The sequence below is a fragment of the Manacus vitellinus genome, unplaced genomic scaffold (genome assembly GCF_001715985.3).
Source record: "Manacus vitellinus isolate BGI_N305 unplaced genomic scaffold, ASM171598v3 scaffold_30_pilon, whole genome shotgun sequence".
Taxonomy (NCBI): domain Eukaryota; kingdom Metazoa; phylum Chordata; class Aves; order Passeriformes; family Pipridae; genus Manacus; species Manacus vitellinus.
The window spans coordinates 6,087,499-6,104,130 of NW_021940291.1; the positions used below are offsets into that span (position 1 = coordinate 6,087,499).

At 40.8% G+C, this 16,632-nt stretch overlaps 1 protein-coding gene across 1 annotated transcript; it reads right to left on the reverse strand.

Annotated features, from left to right (window-relative positions):
* Positions 1 to 1,983: 1,983 nt before the first annotated feature.
* On the reverse strand, positions 1,984 to 13,656 carry TMEM41B (transmembrane protein 41B). The gene is made up of 7 exons (XM_018076095.2): positions 13,567 to 13,656; positions 11,678 to 11,795; positions 10,456 to 10,584; positions 8,633 to 8,726; positions 7,686 to 7,790; positions 5,600 to 5,738; positions 1,984 to 4,777 (listed from the first exon to the last, which is right to left on the reverse strand). Exons 1-7 carry the CDS (start codon positions 13,640 to 13,642, stop codon positions 4,608 to 4,610), a joined length of 831 nt encoding a protein of 276 aa, XP_017931584.2. The 5' UTR covers positions 13,643 to 13,656; the 3' UTR covers positions 1,984 to 4,607.
* Between the last annotated feature and the right edge of the window lie 2,976 nt (positions 13,657 to 16,632).

A 16,632-nucleotide genomic window follows, 5' to 3' on the forward strand; every position in this document is an offset into this window, starting at 1 on the left:
CATGAGAAATCAGTTTAACACAGAACAAAGAGTCAAACATACAAATGATTTAGTGATCTGCTCAGAATACTTCTTCATGACATGGAATTCCTCCAAGTACAGTAAACACTGCAAATTCCAGGTTTTGGATACAACTGCTCAGGGCTAGGTTGTAAAAGAAAAATCAGGAGTTATGATTGTAACATTAGATCTTAATTACAAGGCAGATTTTTAAAAGCCATTTCCCACTGCAGCACTCCCACCCCTCTCCAGAGCCTTCTAAGCTTTTAAGGCTGCGAAGAGATCATTGAAGTCCTACAGCTGTACCTGAGCAGAATTCTCTGTGTTTGGAAGACTGTCTACAGAAAGGAGCTTTTATGAGGCTTCTCATATATACACCAGTCACTGAATTAGCTCTTGGAATCCAGACCCAGATTCTTCCTTGTGTACTATAAAACAAGGAAACGTGAATTATTACACTAAGTGGAGTATTTTTAAGAACTGGGAGGGGAGTTATAGTATGTTAGTAAATATATTATGCTCTTATTTATATTAATTGCCATTATTAACAGGCCATAACATCTTTCAGCTAAAAAGCCACCAGCTGAGAATTATAACTGTCACTGCAAGACATCAATTGGTCATAAAAATAGTCAGAGTAATTTTTGCAAAACTCGCTCTGGATCCTGCTCTCCTGTAAAAACTTTTTTTCATTTCCCTCTTAATACTCTGATACTAAAACACACGGTTCACAAACTTCCCACTGCTTATGATAGAAGGAAAGTTTTTTGTCATTTCAGTCTTCTGGGAGGAAAAAAAACATCCCCAATTTTGTAATCCTGCAAAAGAGATTGTCCCACATTATAAAAAGTAGTTCATTAAGTATTTGAGGGATGGTTTGACTTCTCCTTTCTGGCACTGGCTCTGTAGCGGATGCCAAGGAATGGACAAGCACTTCTGGGACAGGATCTGTTCACTGTGCCAGAGGATTTTAAATGGAGGAGTTTGACTAGAAGGTCTGATTCTTAGTGCTTTAGCTCCCACTACTCCCAGAGTTATTACTACACTGCTACCACTAACAAGGATGAAAGAAAAACTGTGACTAAGAAACCTAAAGAAATCCTGGTTTGTTCCTTTCGAATGTATTGCCAGTGCAAAACACCAGAGGTATGGATTTCATTCCTGTATCAACACCTCTCACAAAAGCTTCTATTACAGTTACTAACTGGACCTGCAGGAGCTTCTAGGTGTTTGAGTCCTTGATCAGGTACCTGGCTGAGTTGATTCTGCTGCTTGTTCAGCTTCATCCAGAGTGCACTGCAGTATGAGGCAGGCAGCATCCCTCAAAGGGAGCAATACACACTGCATTTTAGTTACTGTGATAAAACTGGGTTAGGACAGAAACTGTACATGATGAAAATTCTCAAGAACAACACATAAAAATCTTCAGTTACCTAAAAACAAATAACATGTTTTGACTTTGCATAACATCATTCAGTAGTATTTTAAAGAAAGACTTCTCATTTTTAAACTTTTACTTCTTCTGTCTTACCCTTTCAGTAAGCTTTCAATTCAAGAGGAAAAAAAGCATTTCATAAACTGGGCTTGACAGAATATTAAGGGAAGGTGAACGAAGCTGAAAAAAGTTTGGCACAGGGGCCTTCCATCAGGGATTAATGCAAATAAAAAAAAGGCAAATTATGCAAATAGTTTTATTTGAGGAGATAAAACAAGTTATATCCAGTTGCCTTCCAGTGCAAACCAGAAGGACTTTTCAAATTTACTGCTGTATATGAGAAATCAATTTCAGAGAGAAAAGGAAGTCAAGTTTACCTACTTATTTTGAAATAGAATTAATCTCATTTACAGATGTAATCAGCTCAGCTTAATTTTTAATCAGTCATTAAAAATACCATTTAGGAAGAACTCACCCCTTTTAATAAAAAATTAAACTTAGTTGGAAGTTCAGCATGCTTCATGATACTCAAAAAATACAGGGCTTCATATTTTATATAATAGCTTTATTATCAAATAAAGAGAGACACTTAGTAATGATGTCATGCAGGTATCACAAAAAATTCCAGAAGATAAACAGGTCACCTAACAGCTCAAAATCCCTTGCAATTAAAAAACAAAGCTACATCTTTCTGATTTCCTGGTAAGTTTCTTGGTAGCTGCTGTTTTTCTGCCAGAATGTTACAGCTCTCTCTCGGATCACTTGCTGGATTCCCTACAGGAAAGAGTAGGCTAGTACAGTATTCCACAGCACAGTGCTTTTCTTTGCCTTTTTCACAAGGCCTGCCTTACTCTTCAAAACCCTCAGAAGTCTTCATGGGGTAGGGAACCACTTCAGGCTGTTGGCAGCTGAAGATAAACATGGAAGGGACAGGTTAAAAAAATGCTAAGGTTTTGAAAAAATAAAGAACCTTATTTTCAACCTTTTTAAGGTTTTAAGGCTTTTAGTCATTGTGATGGGAACTCAGTCTTATGGCTCAAACACAGGTTTTGAGTAACAAAGCCTGATCCCATCTACACAGTGAAACAGAACTCAGTGAAAAAGTCAAGTGATAGCACAGTTAGATTGAAACATAGCTCAGTTCCTTCTTTAGTGTCAAGGTTCCACCAAAACATTGGCTTTACACAGCATAGAAGGGATTTTACAACAGCATCTGTTATTGACCAGAAATTTAGACAAAAGCCACTGGACAGTAAGTAGTAGGTAATTTATTCTGAGAGCTCATCTGCATGAAAAATTAACTATGCAGAAAAGTAGGCTGTAAATCTACAGCAGCTTCATACTCAGTAGTCCAGGGGACACTAGCTCACACAGCTAAATTCACACTCAGAGTTACTATGGAATAAATCCCTTGGGTAGAGGAACTCTGGAGATTAGAACAGCAGCAATAAAAGTAATCACTGTTCAGTTTTAAATGCCAAAGTACACTTTTAGAGTAAATTCTACATAACAAAATAATTGCTGAAGCTGAATGATCTTACAATAAATTTGCAAACAGAACTGATATGAATTCCTTACGTAAAAAATACCATTTACTGTGCAGCCCAGATTTAAATAAAAGACAAATAGTGTATCAATAGTATTTACTATATATTTACATATAATACTGTGGTGAAATGAAAGAGTCAATTAACATTATGTTACAAAATGAATAAACCCATTTAAAGGTACCAGTACCTTTTACACTATCACATTTATGGAACTGTTCTCTTACGTCTCAAAGATCTGTGATATGATCATGAGTTAACACGAGGACACAGACAAATAAACCCTGGAACTGGAGCACATGCTGATGTGTTGACTCCCATTTCAGCAAGACACTGCAGGGGCACCACCTTAAAGCATGTCAGCAGCACTGGTTTCAGAGGGGTAAAACTTCAGTGCACTCCCCAGTTCCTCGCTGGTCAGGGCCTCGTTTCATGGGATTCCACTGACAACACAACAAACTACAACAGCTGGAAGCACACAGGGAGAGGTATCACATACCTCACACGTATTTCTCCTGATGGTGAACCAGAGCTGGTTGCCCATTGCCAGTTACTGAGTTAGGAGACAATGGAACCCTCCTTTCATTTTTATATACACTGACACAAGAGCCTGCTGTCACGTGGTGCTTTGAGCATTATTTGGGATCAGCTACTTAACAGGAACTGCACCAGTTTGTGTACCTGACATTTCTTCTAGCTAAACAAGCTGCAATGAAGAATTTTATAGTCTTTACATATTGCTTGAGAAATGGTAATATTACACTGCTTAAGCATTTTTAAATCACTTGAGAACTGAAAGTTTTATATAACCATACGATCACTTTAAATTGGCAGGATAAATCTATGCAAGTGAAATATTGGCAAAATAATAAACATGAAAAACATTAAAATTAGAACTTAAGAATCATCAGCCAGCCAAGATAAAAATTCTAAGCTGCTCTCTCCCTTTCTATATCCTCTCCCAGAATAAAACTTAACAGAGGACAAGAGGGAATGATGTGACACTTCACCTTCGTTAATCCAGTTAGTAAAGCAGATGTAGGTTCAAGTATTTAATTCCACACAGCACTAATAAATAGAAGTAAACAAACAGGATGAGAATAACATTGTAGTTAAAGTACTGAAAAGAACCTTTGTTTCTGATTGAGCACCGTTCTTATATTATTATTTTGAAACTCCCAAAGGCAAAAAAGAAGGGAAATATTGTTAGTGAGAAATGCTCTCAGACTAGATCACATGCAAGCCTACAGAGAATGTTACGAAGTTGGACTGGGTAATTAAGGTTTTTTTCTTGCAAGTGTTGGAAAGCATCAGCACATTACAATTTTTGCTCTGCATATAACTAGAGCAAGATGTTACACCTATGTTTTCACTTCCCTCATTCTGAGAGCCACACACACACCCCCTCCCAAAGTAAAACACTGATGGTTTGGTTACAAAACTATATGCAGTACATATCTGAACACAGTTCCTTCCATTTAAGGCCATGTGTTCATTTAAAGACATTCTTATCAATTACAAGCCTCCCCTTTAATTGCTTAAGATCCAATAGAAAAGCAAATATACAAATATCAGAAGTGCTGATCCTGAGATGAAGTATGGGAAATTCTGGTCCAGTTTGATCCTTATTCAAACTTCTGTTTCAGTTTCTTCTGGAAGAGAGCTGGTAGGATGGAGAGGATGGCTAGAAACATGAGAACAAAAACAGAGTTCCAGGAAACAGCCTCCCCTGCTGTTGTAAGCTGGTACAGCGTTGTTCCTGCCTTAATGGCTACAAAAGACGGTGGTGCCACACCTGCAGCAGGGAAAGGATGAAAAAACAACTTGTTAGGGTAAAAAAACCCATAAATTAGTCATCCAACTTCTAACACCAAAAGTTTGAGATTTTGTCACCTTGTGCCTTTTTTTTTTTTAAGAAGGCTGTAAATACAGAAATCAAAGACAAAAACCACTTATCAAAAGAACTGGTTTTACACCATTTTTTAACACAAACTCAAACACAAGTCTAAGCAAATAATATCTGCTCTTTAAGAGTCTGCAGATTGCAGGTTGTCTATTTTACAAACTGATTTTATTTAAGTTCACAAAGGCAAAATATGAATTGTTTCCTAACCAGATTAAAAAGTGTTTGCAAAATATGCCAATTAAAAAATCTAAAGTGTTTAGCAGTACATTAATTAAATTATTAATTCACTCCTCAGGAGACATGTTTTAATGGACAACATGGAGTGGGAAGCTGAGAAATAATGCTTCAGATTAACATCATGTACATCCTCATGCAACCATGCTGAGCCCAAAATAGGAGCATGTAATTGTTCACAAGTATTATACAGTCATGGAGCAGAACAAAATGTTACTAATAAAGTGTTCATATAATGTGTTTCCTTAAGCAAGTAATTAAGCCTGGGCTCATTACCTCTCATCCAGGACATGAGAACAGTCCTGACTGCTAAAATCTTTTGCTGCCATAAGCTCCACACATAGAAATAACATTCTTGTGGAATCTTTCAGCTATCTGGTAGGTGTGATCTCAGCTGAATAACACATACAGGGAGAGATAAATCATGCCCCTTCTTCTGGCCCCCCCAAACTATGGCTCACAAGCCACAATTCTTACCTAGGAAAGTGCCAATGAAAAACACTTTCAATGGCACATTGATTACAGGAGATGTTATATTGATAAACCAATTGGGAAGAAAAGGTGTTATTCTCAAAAATATTATGTAGTTAATGAGGTGTTCTCTGTGTCGTTCAACCTGCCAAAACAAAAACAACAAAAAAATTAGTAAAAAAAATCCCTGCCTTGAAAATACAAAACGATTTTACTCCTAGAGGTTTGTGAGGGGGGCCCTATCTTTTGTACACATTGACAAGTTGCAAACATAAACAGCAGTTAAACAATGCGTGAGGGGAAGAGTCACCAGTGAATCACTTGTAAATAGTACTGGAATCAGTCTGGAAATACCTGTCTGTGGCAGAGCACAGTGGTGATGTGTCTCAGTCACCCAACTCAAGCAGCGAGTCATTAGGGACAGCAGCAGGCCTTACCCAACTCCAGCACAGCTCCCTCTGCCTAACTGTAGCCCAACCAACACAGCCAGCCCGTAGCTCCATTCCTAAAGCTTGTGCAGGAACTAGCAATGAAGTTTGTTCCTCAACCCATTCTGCCCTAACTCATGATCCAACCTGAAACACAGCTATATTCCTCACTTGAAGCTTACCCAGGTCATGGCTCTGAACTTCATCAGGTGGCTGCTGCCAGCACAGTTGCAAAGCCTGTCTCCCCATATGTTCAAATGCCCAGCATCACCCAGGAGCAAGGACAACAGCTCCAACTCCATTCACAGTTTTCATTATATTCTCAGGTGTAGCCCAGCTCCTTACACCAGTGCTACAGCAAGGCCTCTTCTCCTGCCAGCCTGGCTTTAGCAAATCAGCTCTTTTAAACAAGTAGTGTAACCTCAAACCAAGTTACCAGGATAGCAAAGCACCCTCCACTTCTGGCCTATCCTGGCAGACCTTCACTAAGCTTAAGCCCAAACACGGTCATCTGGCCCCAAAGAGTGGAAATCAAACCTGGTCTGATTGCAATTCCATCTGAAACCTCACAGAGCAACTCACCCCAGTCACAACCCTGTTTTTCAGCTTTAGGCAAATTTATATTTAACTGTAACACCAAAATCAGGAGCCCTGCTCTTGTTCAGTAATAATACTGTAAGGTTTTTAAATCTCAGTGAAGGACAAAAATTTAAATATTGATTAATGCTGCACATGAAATGGCTTAGCCCTCAATGTGCAAGGATGATACGATCCTATTAACCTGGAAACAGTGAGATATGAGCTGCACATGTAATTTAAAATCATATTCACTTCTACTAATGGAAATAGGAACCATTTGCTACTCAGAGTGGCCTCAAGATTATACAGCAATATAATCTTGATTTTATAATTCTAAAACATTAAAATATACTTGGGTCAAGAGTCAAAACACTATTGTATCATTTATTGAGGTCAATTGTGCCAGACACAGCTCCATATCTTATCTAACGAGGACAAGTTTAAAGTATTTTTATGTGATTCAAAAAAATCCTGAACAGAATACAGTAGTAAGTTGTGCTTCATGCTTGCAAAAAAAAAAAAAAATGTTTGAACACATTTCAGAGTATCAAAGAAAGAGACAAAAGGTCAAGTACAAATCATACACTGTTTTTGTATTTCAGAACCTTTAGCTTCCTCTCACAATTAAGTCTTGCTGAAAATAATGTTACCAGATACTGTAACATTAAGTTTCTAAACGCTCCAGCTACAATAACACCTTCAAATCAAGGTTTTGCAATCAGACATACAGCTACAGGTTTCCCTGCCCTACAAAAACACAAGCCCAGCTTTCATCAGTCCTGATGGTTAGAGCAGTTACTTGGCATTACCTGAAGCTGCAGAGGGTTCCTATTGACACTAGCTAAAACAGAGGGTGGTCAATTAAAAACTCTTCCTAGGTAAGAACAACTTTCTCATGGGAAATACCACAAAATCAGAAATACTCCCCATTGTTTAAAAACACACAGAGAAAATAACTACACACTCTCAGAGAGGAGTCGGAATCCTCTCTTTATAACTAGATACATGTGCACAAGCCCTCCTAGATTTCCATGCTATTCCACTATACATTTTGTATCAAATTCCAGCATCTCTAGAAGCCTTACCTGTTCTGACCATTTTACTGCTTTTTCTGTTAAATATCTGTATACAACAGGACGTCCCACTAGGTATGAAAGCATATAGCAAAATGAAGCTCCAAGTCCTGAGCACTGAAAAAAAAAGACAACAAATTAGCAGAAACTCTAATTAATCTCAGCCTTGTATCCCTATTAATTGCACCAGGGGGCTAGAGCCTGTTTCCATTCAGCCCTCCATGTACATGCTCCCTAAGAATGCTGTTGACCCAAGACAGCTCCCTTATTTCCAAAGGCATTTAGATCAATCTTAACATTCCAAGTAGAAAACTTTGACTATCTGTCAGTTAACACTGAGTGCTTCTGCAGTTTTAAGATTTTGAACAGCAAAAGCTTTGCAAATAAGGGGCACAATGGCACTAAAGAGATTCAAACCTGAAAATTCAGCCACATGGTCCTCCCTACCTACTCAATCACTCAATCTCAATACTAAGGCACATTACAACTGCATCTTTTGCACATCTTTTTTGAAGCTTGTCGATAACATACATTTCAAATCTTAAATTAAGCTTCTTGCACATTTAAGCCATTTAAATTTAAAAAACAGATGCATTTCGCAGTGTGATAATAAAACCACAGTAATTGTGTTCTGAAATTACAACTGGGTTCTGGCAGATGGTAAACAAATTTAGAATAAACGAAACTCTGGCTGATTCACACTCGAATGCCTTGGTTATTAAGAAAACTTGGAGAAACAGCTTAGTGTTTTGGATCATCACCCCATGCTACGGTGAATTTTGTGGATAACACTCTTCTCACAGCAGAGCTAAATGAGAACTCATTTGTTTGCCAGAAACTGAAGAATATCCCTGTTTTGCTCAGACTCTGATTGTTTCCAACAGGAAGCTGCTCACATGCTTGGTTGTATTCCAAAGAGATAGAAATACATGCCCTCACAAGCTATCTTCCATACTTACCAAACAAACAAGAAATAAGGCCAGCGGAAAGGGATAAAGAAACCCTGACAGGATACTGAGGAATATAGACCCAGGAATAGCAAATGTTTGCAAGCTGGATGCATTTTAGTCAAGGAGAAAAACATTTTTAAAAAGCTACCCACTTCTTAATTTTCCAAGCATTCAAGATACATGTTACCATGTCGATAAATAGGCACAGCCTCTCAAGATCCTTGCTTCAACATACATTTGTGGAGTAGCACAAGAAGCTCAAACACAGAGCAACAAGGGGTAGATTCATCATTCTGTACACAAAAAAATAAGTCACTACATAAAGCTGACTATATTTTTCTCTCCATCTGTGCTACAACTGACACTGGGGATTTACTGGGACTTCCAGGAAATACATTCTTCTGATTTTACATTGTTTACTACAGATAAGCAGTTTCAGATATTCACTCTGACAAGTTCACAGGGCTGTCCAAGCCCATAATTACAAGTTTCATGGAAGACTGAAATGTATGAAGGCAGCTGCTTCCTTACAGGTAGGCATGGTGTAATCACTCATTACAGTACATGATCATTAATTTCAGTCAGTGATTTTCAAAAAGGCAACAATTAAGTTTCTGCAGTATAAACCAATAGGCAGTTGAGCTTCAGGCTTGCTAGGCACACTTGAGACTATGAGGTATTGCCCACTTTGGATAGAAAAGTTAAAGCAAATAAAAAAAAATCTGCACACTACTTTATCTGAGTTGAATTGACCTAAATATTAAAAAGCCAAATAATCTTCCTGGAGTCCATTACAATCAGTACAGCTTCTGCTAAGCAAGTGTCAAGGTTCGGAGATAACTGGAACACGCCTGTCAGTGGATCACAGTCTACTGCTGTGACAGTGAATGTCGTCACATCAGCTGCTACAGTAGACCAATAAACAGCCAATTCTATTCTACTTCTTGTTAATATATAAACTAACATTTTAATTTTCTTCCTAAACCTATTATTGGTGAAACACACTTTAAAAGAATAAGATAAAGATAATCACTGATGGCACATTCAGTGCTGTCTCTCCTGAGTTATGAAAGCCTTCTGCACGAAAACTGTGAAACGAACCTCTTAAACAGTTTTTGAAGTTATTAACCTTTAGTCAAGTGTTCCAGTTAAGAGTGTGTTTAATGATTAATTAATATATTCAGCACTCAGGAGAAAGAAGTTGACACAGAACACAGGTAGCCTTTGTGTCCTGCTGGACAGAAAGTACTTCAGAAATCCAGCTCCCTCTAAAAGGAAACAGAGATTTGGTTTTCTGAATGTGGGCACTGCAGAGACAAGAGACGGCTCAAAACACTTTCCTTCAGAAATGTTGTTAAATATTCTGTAAATTACCCTCATATGGCACTTCTGAATGTCTCAAGGAAAAGCAGTGCAATAGTCTCAGTTTTCCTATAGAATCACAGTAATTTGTAACTCAAAATTCAGTTTGCAATTTACAGAGTTAGCATAGCACTAAAGTGAGACCAAGCTTAATACCACAGATAAGAATACTGTCCATAACAGACACAGTAAAGGTGAAGCTGCTTCCCCAACAGCATTTACTACTATAAATGCATACATCAATTTCTTTCTACACAACCCTTTCTTATAGTCCTAAAAACATACTGGAACACTCAATAAAAGTTTTTAACTTCAAAGATTTTAAAATATTTGTGTCTATTCATAAACACTCCCAGGTATGTTCAACTTTTTCATCCACGATCAAGAATTTATAAATTCATATTTTTCATTTAGTGCTTCAGAGAAGTATGGCTACAACAAAACTGCCCTTTATGTCCGAAAAAGGATACAAAACATATGTGGCAAAATAAGCCACTAACACTTGAACGTAAAACGTGTCCTTATATTTGGACAGGACTTTTCCCAAGGCCTTTGCATCATCCATATCTCTAGGAACCTTTATACATTCTCTTTCTTCTCTGGAGAGAAAAAAAAAAAAATCAGGAGTGATGGAAATATAATCAAATAGTACAATTACTGAATATAGACATAATTATACACACTACATCACTAAACTACAGCCTCAGCAAACAAACCATTATTATTGCTGTGATAATGTTCTCAAAGGAACACTTATTATTTACAGTTTGGTTTATATTAGAAAATCCCCAATTTTAGATACTTGCAACCCTTTTTTTTAATTCAGTACAATCACCTGCTTCTTTTCTAGGATTTTTTTTTCTTACCAAGTACTGATCAAAAAGAAATAATTACGCAACCCAAACCTTGGCAACTGAAAGCACTCAACATTTCAGCCAAAACCAAACACAGCTGCCTCAACGCTGGGGTCACAACATTTGAAGTGCAGCAAGAGAGGCAGAACTTCACCTCACAAATAAATAAAGCTTTCAGGGCAAAATCTCATGTCACACCTTAACCCTGGGCAGCACAGTTGAGTGTCTTCGCTCCCTCTGTATCAGACTTAAGGACTGAGCTGTTGCAAACTGAACTTGTTGAGCCACTTTATCAGACAGAAAATTAACTACTAAAAGGAAAGGGAAAGTTGTCAGGCAAGCAGGCTTCCATCCTGTCAACCTGCCTACCTTTCCAACACAAGTAGTTGATGACACAAAAGGAGAAAAAGAGAACATGAAGCTCAGCTAAGAAGGATTTCCCCTTTTGGTGCCAGCCTCCAGTTTTACCAGTGTACAAGGAATTTTAAAGCGAAACCAGCCCTAACCAAGCACATTCTGGCTCTCAGCTGAAGAAGGTTAAGAACACAGTCAGTTAACACTGCTGATGTGATGGGGGTAACACTTCAAAACACGGTATCACAACTGTGCAACAGAGCCCCAGGTCAAGTACAACTCTCTTTACACAGATCCCACTGGTCAGTATCTCAGTATTAAGCTCTGTATCCTGACATTCTAGGTTATAAACCCAAAGTTATTTTAGGTTATGTCTATAATTAACCCATGTGAGTAAAATTCACTTAACCCCATGCAGGCTTTTCTAAAATTTGATACTGAAAATCAAACGCATTAAGAAATTAATATTTCCTGATATACTTACTCACTAAGTTGTGGGAAATTTTTATATACCAGGAACATAAGGAAAGCAGCTGATAAGAATATGGAGACCAAAATAAGAAGTGATGTCCGAGCCGATCCACCTTCTGCGAGAGCTTTCCCTGAAATTAAACATAAAACAAAGTTAGAAAAAACCCCAACACTACCAAAACAAAAGAAGGAAAAGCAATCCCTCACATTTTACAACAGATTTCAAACTTACACTTTAAGGGAATATTAAAAGTAATCCCTCTTCTGGGCATAATCTTCCCACAAATGCTTTCGGTAACATATATAGCTCACATTCCCTGAAAGCTTTCAAACAAATTTGCAGTTCTTACACTGGCAAACATCCCATAGAAGTCAACTTCTATGATACAAAATAATTTGAGCATCAATTAATAAATACATTTCTAAAGAGAAAAACAGAGCAAAACGACATAAGCCATACGTATTTTTTCCTTTTTGCCAGAAATCTTCTGCCAGTCTAATTAACTAGATTTAACTTGAAGTTAAATTTTCAGTATGTACAATACAACTTTGAAACCTGCTCAATAACAGATTTGCAGGTTTTTTTCCCCTCCAATGAAAGGCTACCAGGCACAGCCACTGGCCAGTTAGATGATACACACTCATCAGGAGGAAACATGTAAACACACGCGCACCAGCCTGTAATATAAAGATTACAGTTCCCGGACTTGGGAATTACCAGAAGAGGACTTCTCTTGGATATGTCTTTATAAATTTTTATTAGCCTTTAAATTCTTTTGTAAGGGAAGCAATGGGAGTACAGTAAGTGGCACAATTACATTTTAGGCCTGTATTTTAGATTTTTATTGAAATGCCCACATATGTACAATACGCTGTTTCACACAAATGCAGCTATACGCATGAAGAACTTTAAACTGAAAGAAACAGTAAGAACCCTCTGCACCCACACTAGGGTGTGTATGTGTGTGAGTATTAAACCACTCTCTCCTTGGGCACTTTGAGGCTTGCACAGCTTCCCGAGGGTCACCTGAACAGCACACCAAGAGCCAAGCCTGTGTTTTCCCTCGCAGACACCACTGGCATGACCACAATGCCAATACACAGCACTCAAACGGGTCACGCTGACACCTCACTGTTGTGAAACACAGAAAGAGGATGACGAAACCCACAGAGCCAGCTGGACGAGCTGGCAATTGTATGGGCTTTAAGGTTTTTTAGGTTTGAGGTCAGCACAACCCCGCAGGTGTGCGCTGGGTCAGCCGAGGCCAAAGGCAGCATCCACGAACCAGGTACAACCACAGAATCCCAGAATGGGTCAGGCTGGAAGGCACCACAGTGGTTCACCTGGTCCAACCTCCCTACTCAGGCAGGGTCATCCCGGAGCACATGGCACAGGGTTGCGTCCAGAGAGCTCTTGAGCATCTCCAGCAAGGGAGACTCCACAGTCCCTCTGGGCAGCCTGTTCCAGTGTGCTGCGACCGTGGTTAGCCTGACACCACCTCCTCCAAGGAGCAAAATAAATAAATAAATAGATAAATAAATAAGCAACTTAGAAGGCGAAAAAAGGAAAACACAGCCAACTGCGCTTTCTGCCACTTCCACTTTCTGTACTTCATCCGTGCCGGCTGTGGAATAACACACACACACACATACAGACCCACGCGTGTTCCCTCACGCAGGGGAGAAGGCAAAGGAGCTGGTGCCCCATCCCAGCACCCGCGGGGCGGGAGCGCTCTCCCCCACAGGCACCGTCGGGCGCGCCGCGCCCCTCTCGCCAAGCGCCCGCGCGGGACGGGGCCGGTGCCCGAGCACGACGGGCACCGGAGAGCGCGCAGCAGGCCCGGGCCGTCCGTCCGCTGCCAGGGCGAGGTCACGCCGCTCCCCGCCCCGAGCCCCCGGCACCTTCCAGAAGCTGCGCTGGTGCCTGGCGCTTCGCCGCCTGGCAAGGCCCGCGCTCCGCCGCCCTCCGCTGCGCCATGGCTCCACGACACCCGCGGCCGGCGAGTCAGCGCCGGGGCAGGCCTCGGGGCACGGGAGCACGCGGGGAGAGGAGGCGGGAACGGCGCACGAGAGCCGCGGGCGAGGAGCAGGAGGAGCAGGAGGAGGCGGGACGGCCGCTCCTCCTCTCCTCTCCTCACCCACCGGGTCGCGGCCGCGCTCCGCCCCGCCGCCGCACGGCGCATGCGCTTTTCTCGGGGCATTACGGCTCTGCTGTGATATACGGGAGCACGTGTTGGGCTTCACGTCCTTGAAATGCCGTGGCGGCTTAGTGGCAGTAATTACGGTAACTTCGCTTTGTGGGCGTGCCCATGAGGGTATTTACGGTAACGGAGTGCGCTCCGTAGTTATAAATAAGGTGCGGGCGGCCCAGGCTGCACTGAAATTCCATAAATCACGGAATCAATTAGGATGGAAAACGCGTCTGAGATCATCGAGTCCAGCCTATGACTGATCACCGTCCTGTCAACTGGACTATGGCACTAAGTGCCACGTCCAGTCTTTCCTTAAACACCTCCGGGGATGGTGACTCCACCGCCTCCCCTGAGCAGCCCGTTCCAATGTCTCGTCACCCCTTCTGTGAAGAAATTCCTCCTGATGTCCAACATAAACCTCCCGTGACACAGCTTGAGGTTATGTCCTCTCACCCTGTCACTAGTTGCCTGGTAGAAGAGGCCGATCCAAATCTGGCTACAATCTGCTTTCTGGGATTTGAACAGAGCGATAAGGTCTCCCCTCAGCCTCCTTTACTCCAGGCTAAACACCCCCAGCTCCCTCAGCCGCTCCTCGTAGGACTTGTGCTCCAGACCCTTCACCAGCTCTGTTGCCCTCCTCTGGACTCGCTCCAGCGCCGATCGTGCCACAGGGCATCGGGATAAAATCCCTCTGGGAGCTTGTTTTTCCTCGGTAATGTCTTTACATCTGCGAAGGAGAGCTGGAGCTCCCCTCAGAGAGCGGGAAGCGGGAGCCCCTGGGCGGCTCCAGCTCTGGCGCTGGGACAGTGCTGGGCTTTGAGGAAAAGGAGTAACCTTGTTTGACTCTCACAGTCAGGCTTTTAGGTTTTCGAGTCGATTTGTTCCTCTCTTTTAAAGAAAGCTTCTTTTCTGTCAAGAAGGAAAACTCCAGTAGCCTCAGGATTTTCCTCACGTCGCTTCCTGTCAGTAAGAAGATTTGAAATCCAGCAGAAAAGCCAGAGAGTTGTTTCCCAGTGTTTACAGATTCCTTGGCGTTCGAGCTGAATTTGACCTCGAAGCACCTCTTCCTCGTGCAATCTTCTGGCAGTAGGAGATCCCTGAACCTTCCAACTCCCCGGCCAGCACAGAGTGTTACAGGAGCAGTTCTCCAGGGAGAGCACTGGAACTGTGCGGACAACACACATTGCGTAAGCTTCTGGGCAGACGTGTTGGCTGAGGGAGGCTGTGTCATCCTCTCTTTTCTTTTCCAGCTCTATCTGCTTATAAATCTCCAGCCCTTCCTCAAATTCTTCTCCCAGAAGGAGCACTCTCATGGGAGAGCTGGACACTCACATTTAACTTCAGCCTCATTTATCTGATACTCCATCTGCAACTACCTTTATACTGTGACTAAACATCTCTCTTAAAATTTCTTGTACAGGATACAACAGATAAGTAATTTCATAGCAGTAGTATTTACAGATTGTACTCCCTGACATCACAAATCGTTTCAAAGCAGTGAGGAAGATGCAGTTCAGACCTTGGCAGACCTCTTAAAAGCATTACTTTATTACTACATGTACAAAACCCACTGGTTTTACAGTGCAAGTGTCTACAGGAAGTTGATGATTCATTTAAGATCTAAATAGTCTAATATGCTATTACACAAGTACAGCCCCTGCCAAATGCAGTGGGAGGAAATAATCCAAACTATAAAGTGTGATCAGATTCCACATAGGGCTTCAACTCATGAGCAAATTCCATGTGAAGCTTTAATTTACTCAGAATTTCTTATATTTAGAATCAAATTATTTAAATAATTTCATTAAATCATGTAATTTTGTTCTTTTAGTATTTGTAATTGATATTTCAGGAATGCTAGTGCCCTGAGAAGCCAGTCAGGTCTATGAACTTGCCGCTCTGGGCATTGGTGCCAGATGACAGAATCCTTTGTTTTTTCAAACCCTTTCAGGAGAAAATTGTACATACTAGCAAGATGGGAATTGCTGACACGGTAGAAAATAGCATTTTTTCCCCTATTGTAAATGCACATCATGTCTGTTATCTCCCTTTGATTGTCCCATTGCTTCTGATACTCCAGGTAAAATGGTTCAAACACTGGGACTTCTTTCTTGTCTGGATAACTTCTGACAGAAGAACTAAACTGAAGAACATTGGAAATAAAATGTAAATCAAATTACTATGCAGAGAAATGTTTACCAAGTCATCCTGAAATAGAGGGGGAAAGGCACATACTGAAAGATGTAAAAAAAAAAAGTACCACAGTTTAAAAGGTGTAGATTGTAAATGCTGTAAGGGCTGTCTCTCATTGTGGTGTGGTGAATTGTATGGTGGGGCACAAATCCCAAACAAATTCAACAACACAGATTTACTCCATGTTTCCTCTTCCATTTAGGAGAAGGCACATGGCTTACAGATGATTCCCAGGATGCTGACTGCAATAAGCTCACAGTGTTAGCACATGCCTCATTAAAAATAGAGAAGATAACTAATCAACTCACTGTTAGAGAGCTCCAGCTCTCTGAATTGCAGCCAGAGTGAAATTTAAGGATTCATTAACTAGATCACTTTAAAGTTGAAAAGTACTGCACAAACTTCATTAGACTAGACCATCAGCAGATCCTTATAATGTTCTTTGCTGTTCTTGGTTCTCCTTGCTGGGGAGGTACTGCTGCTGGGAATCTGTTGGCTGTTTCACTAAACTTTGAAACTGTCAAAGTGGTGTTTAGTATCTGCTGACAATTTGAATAGTCCCCTCCAAAGATATCCATGCCTA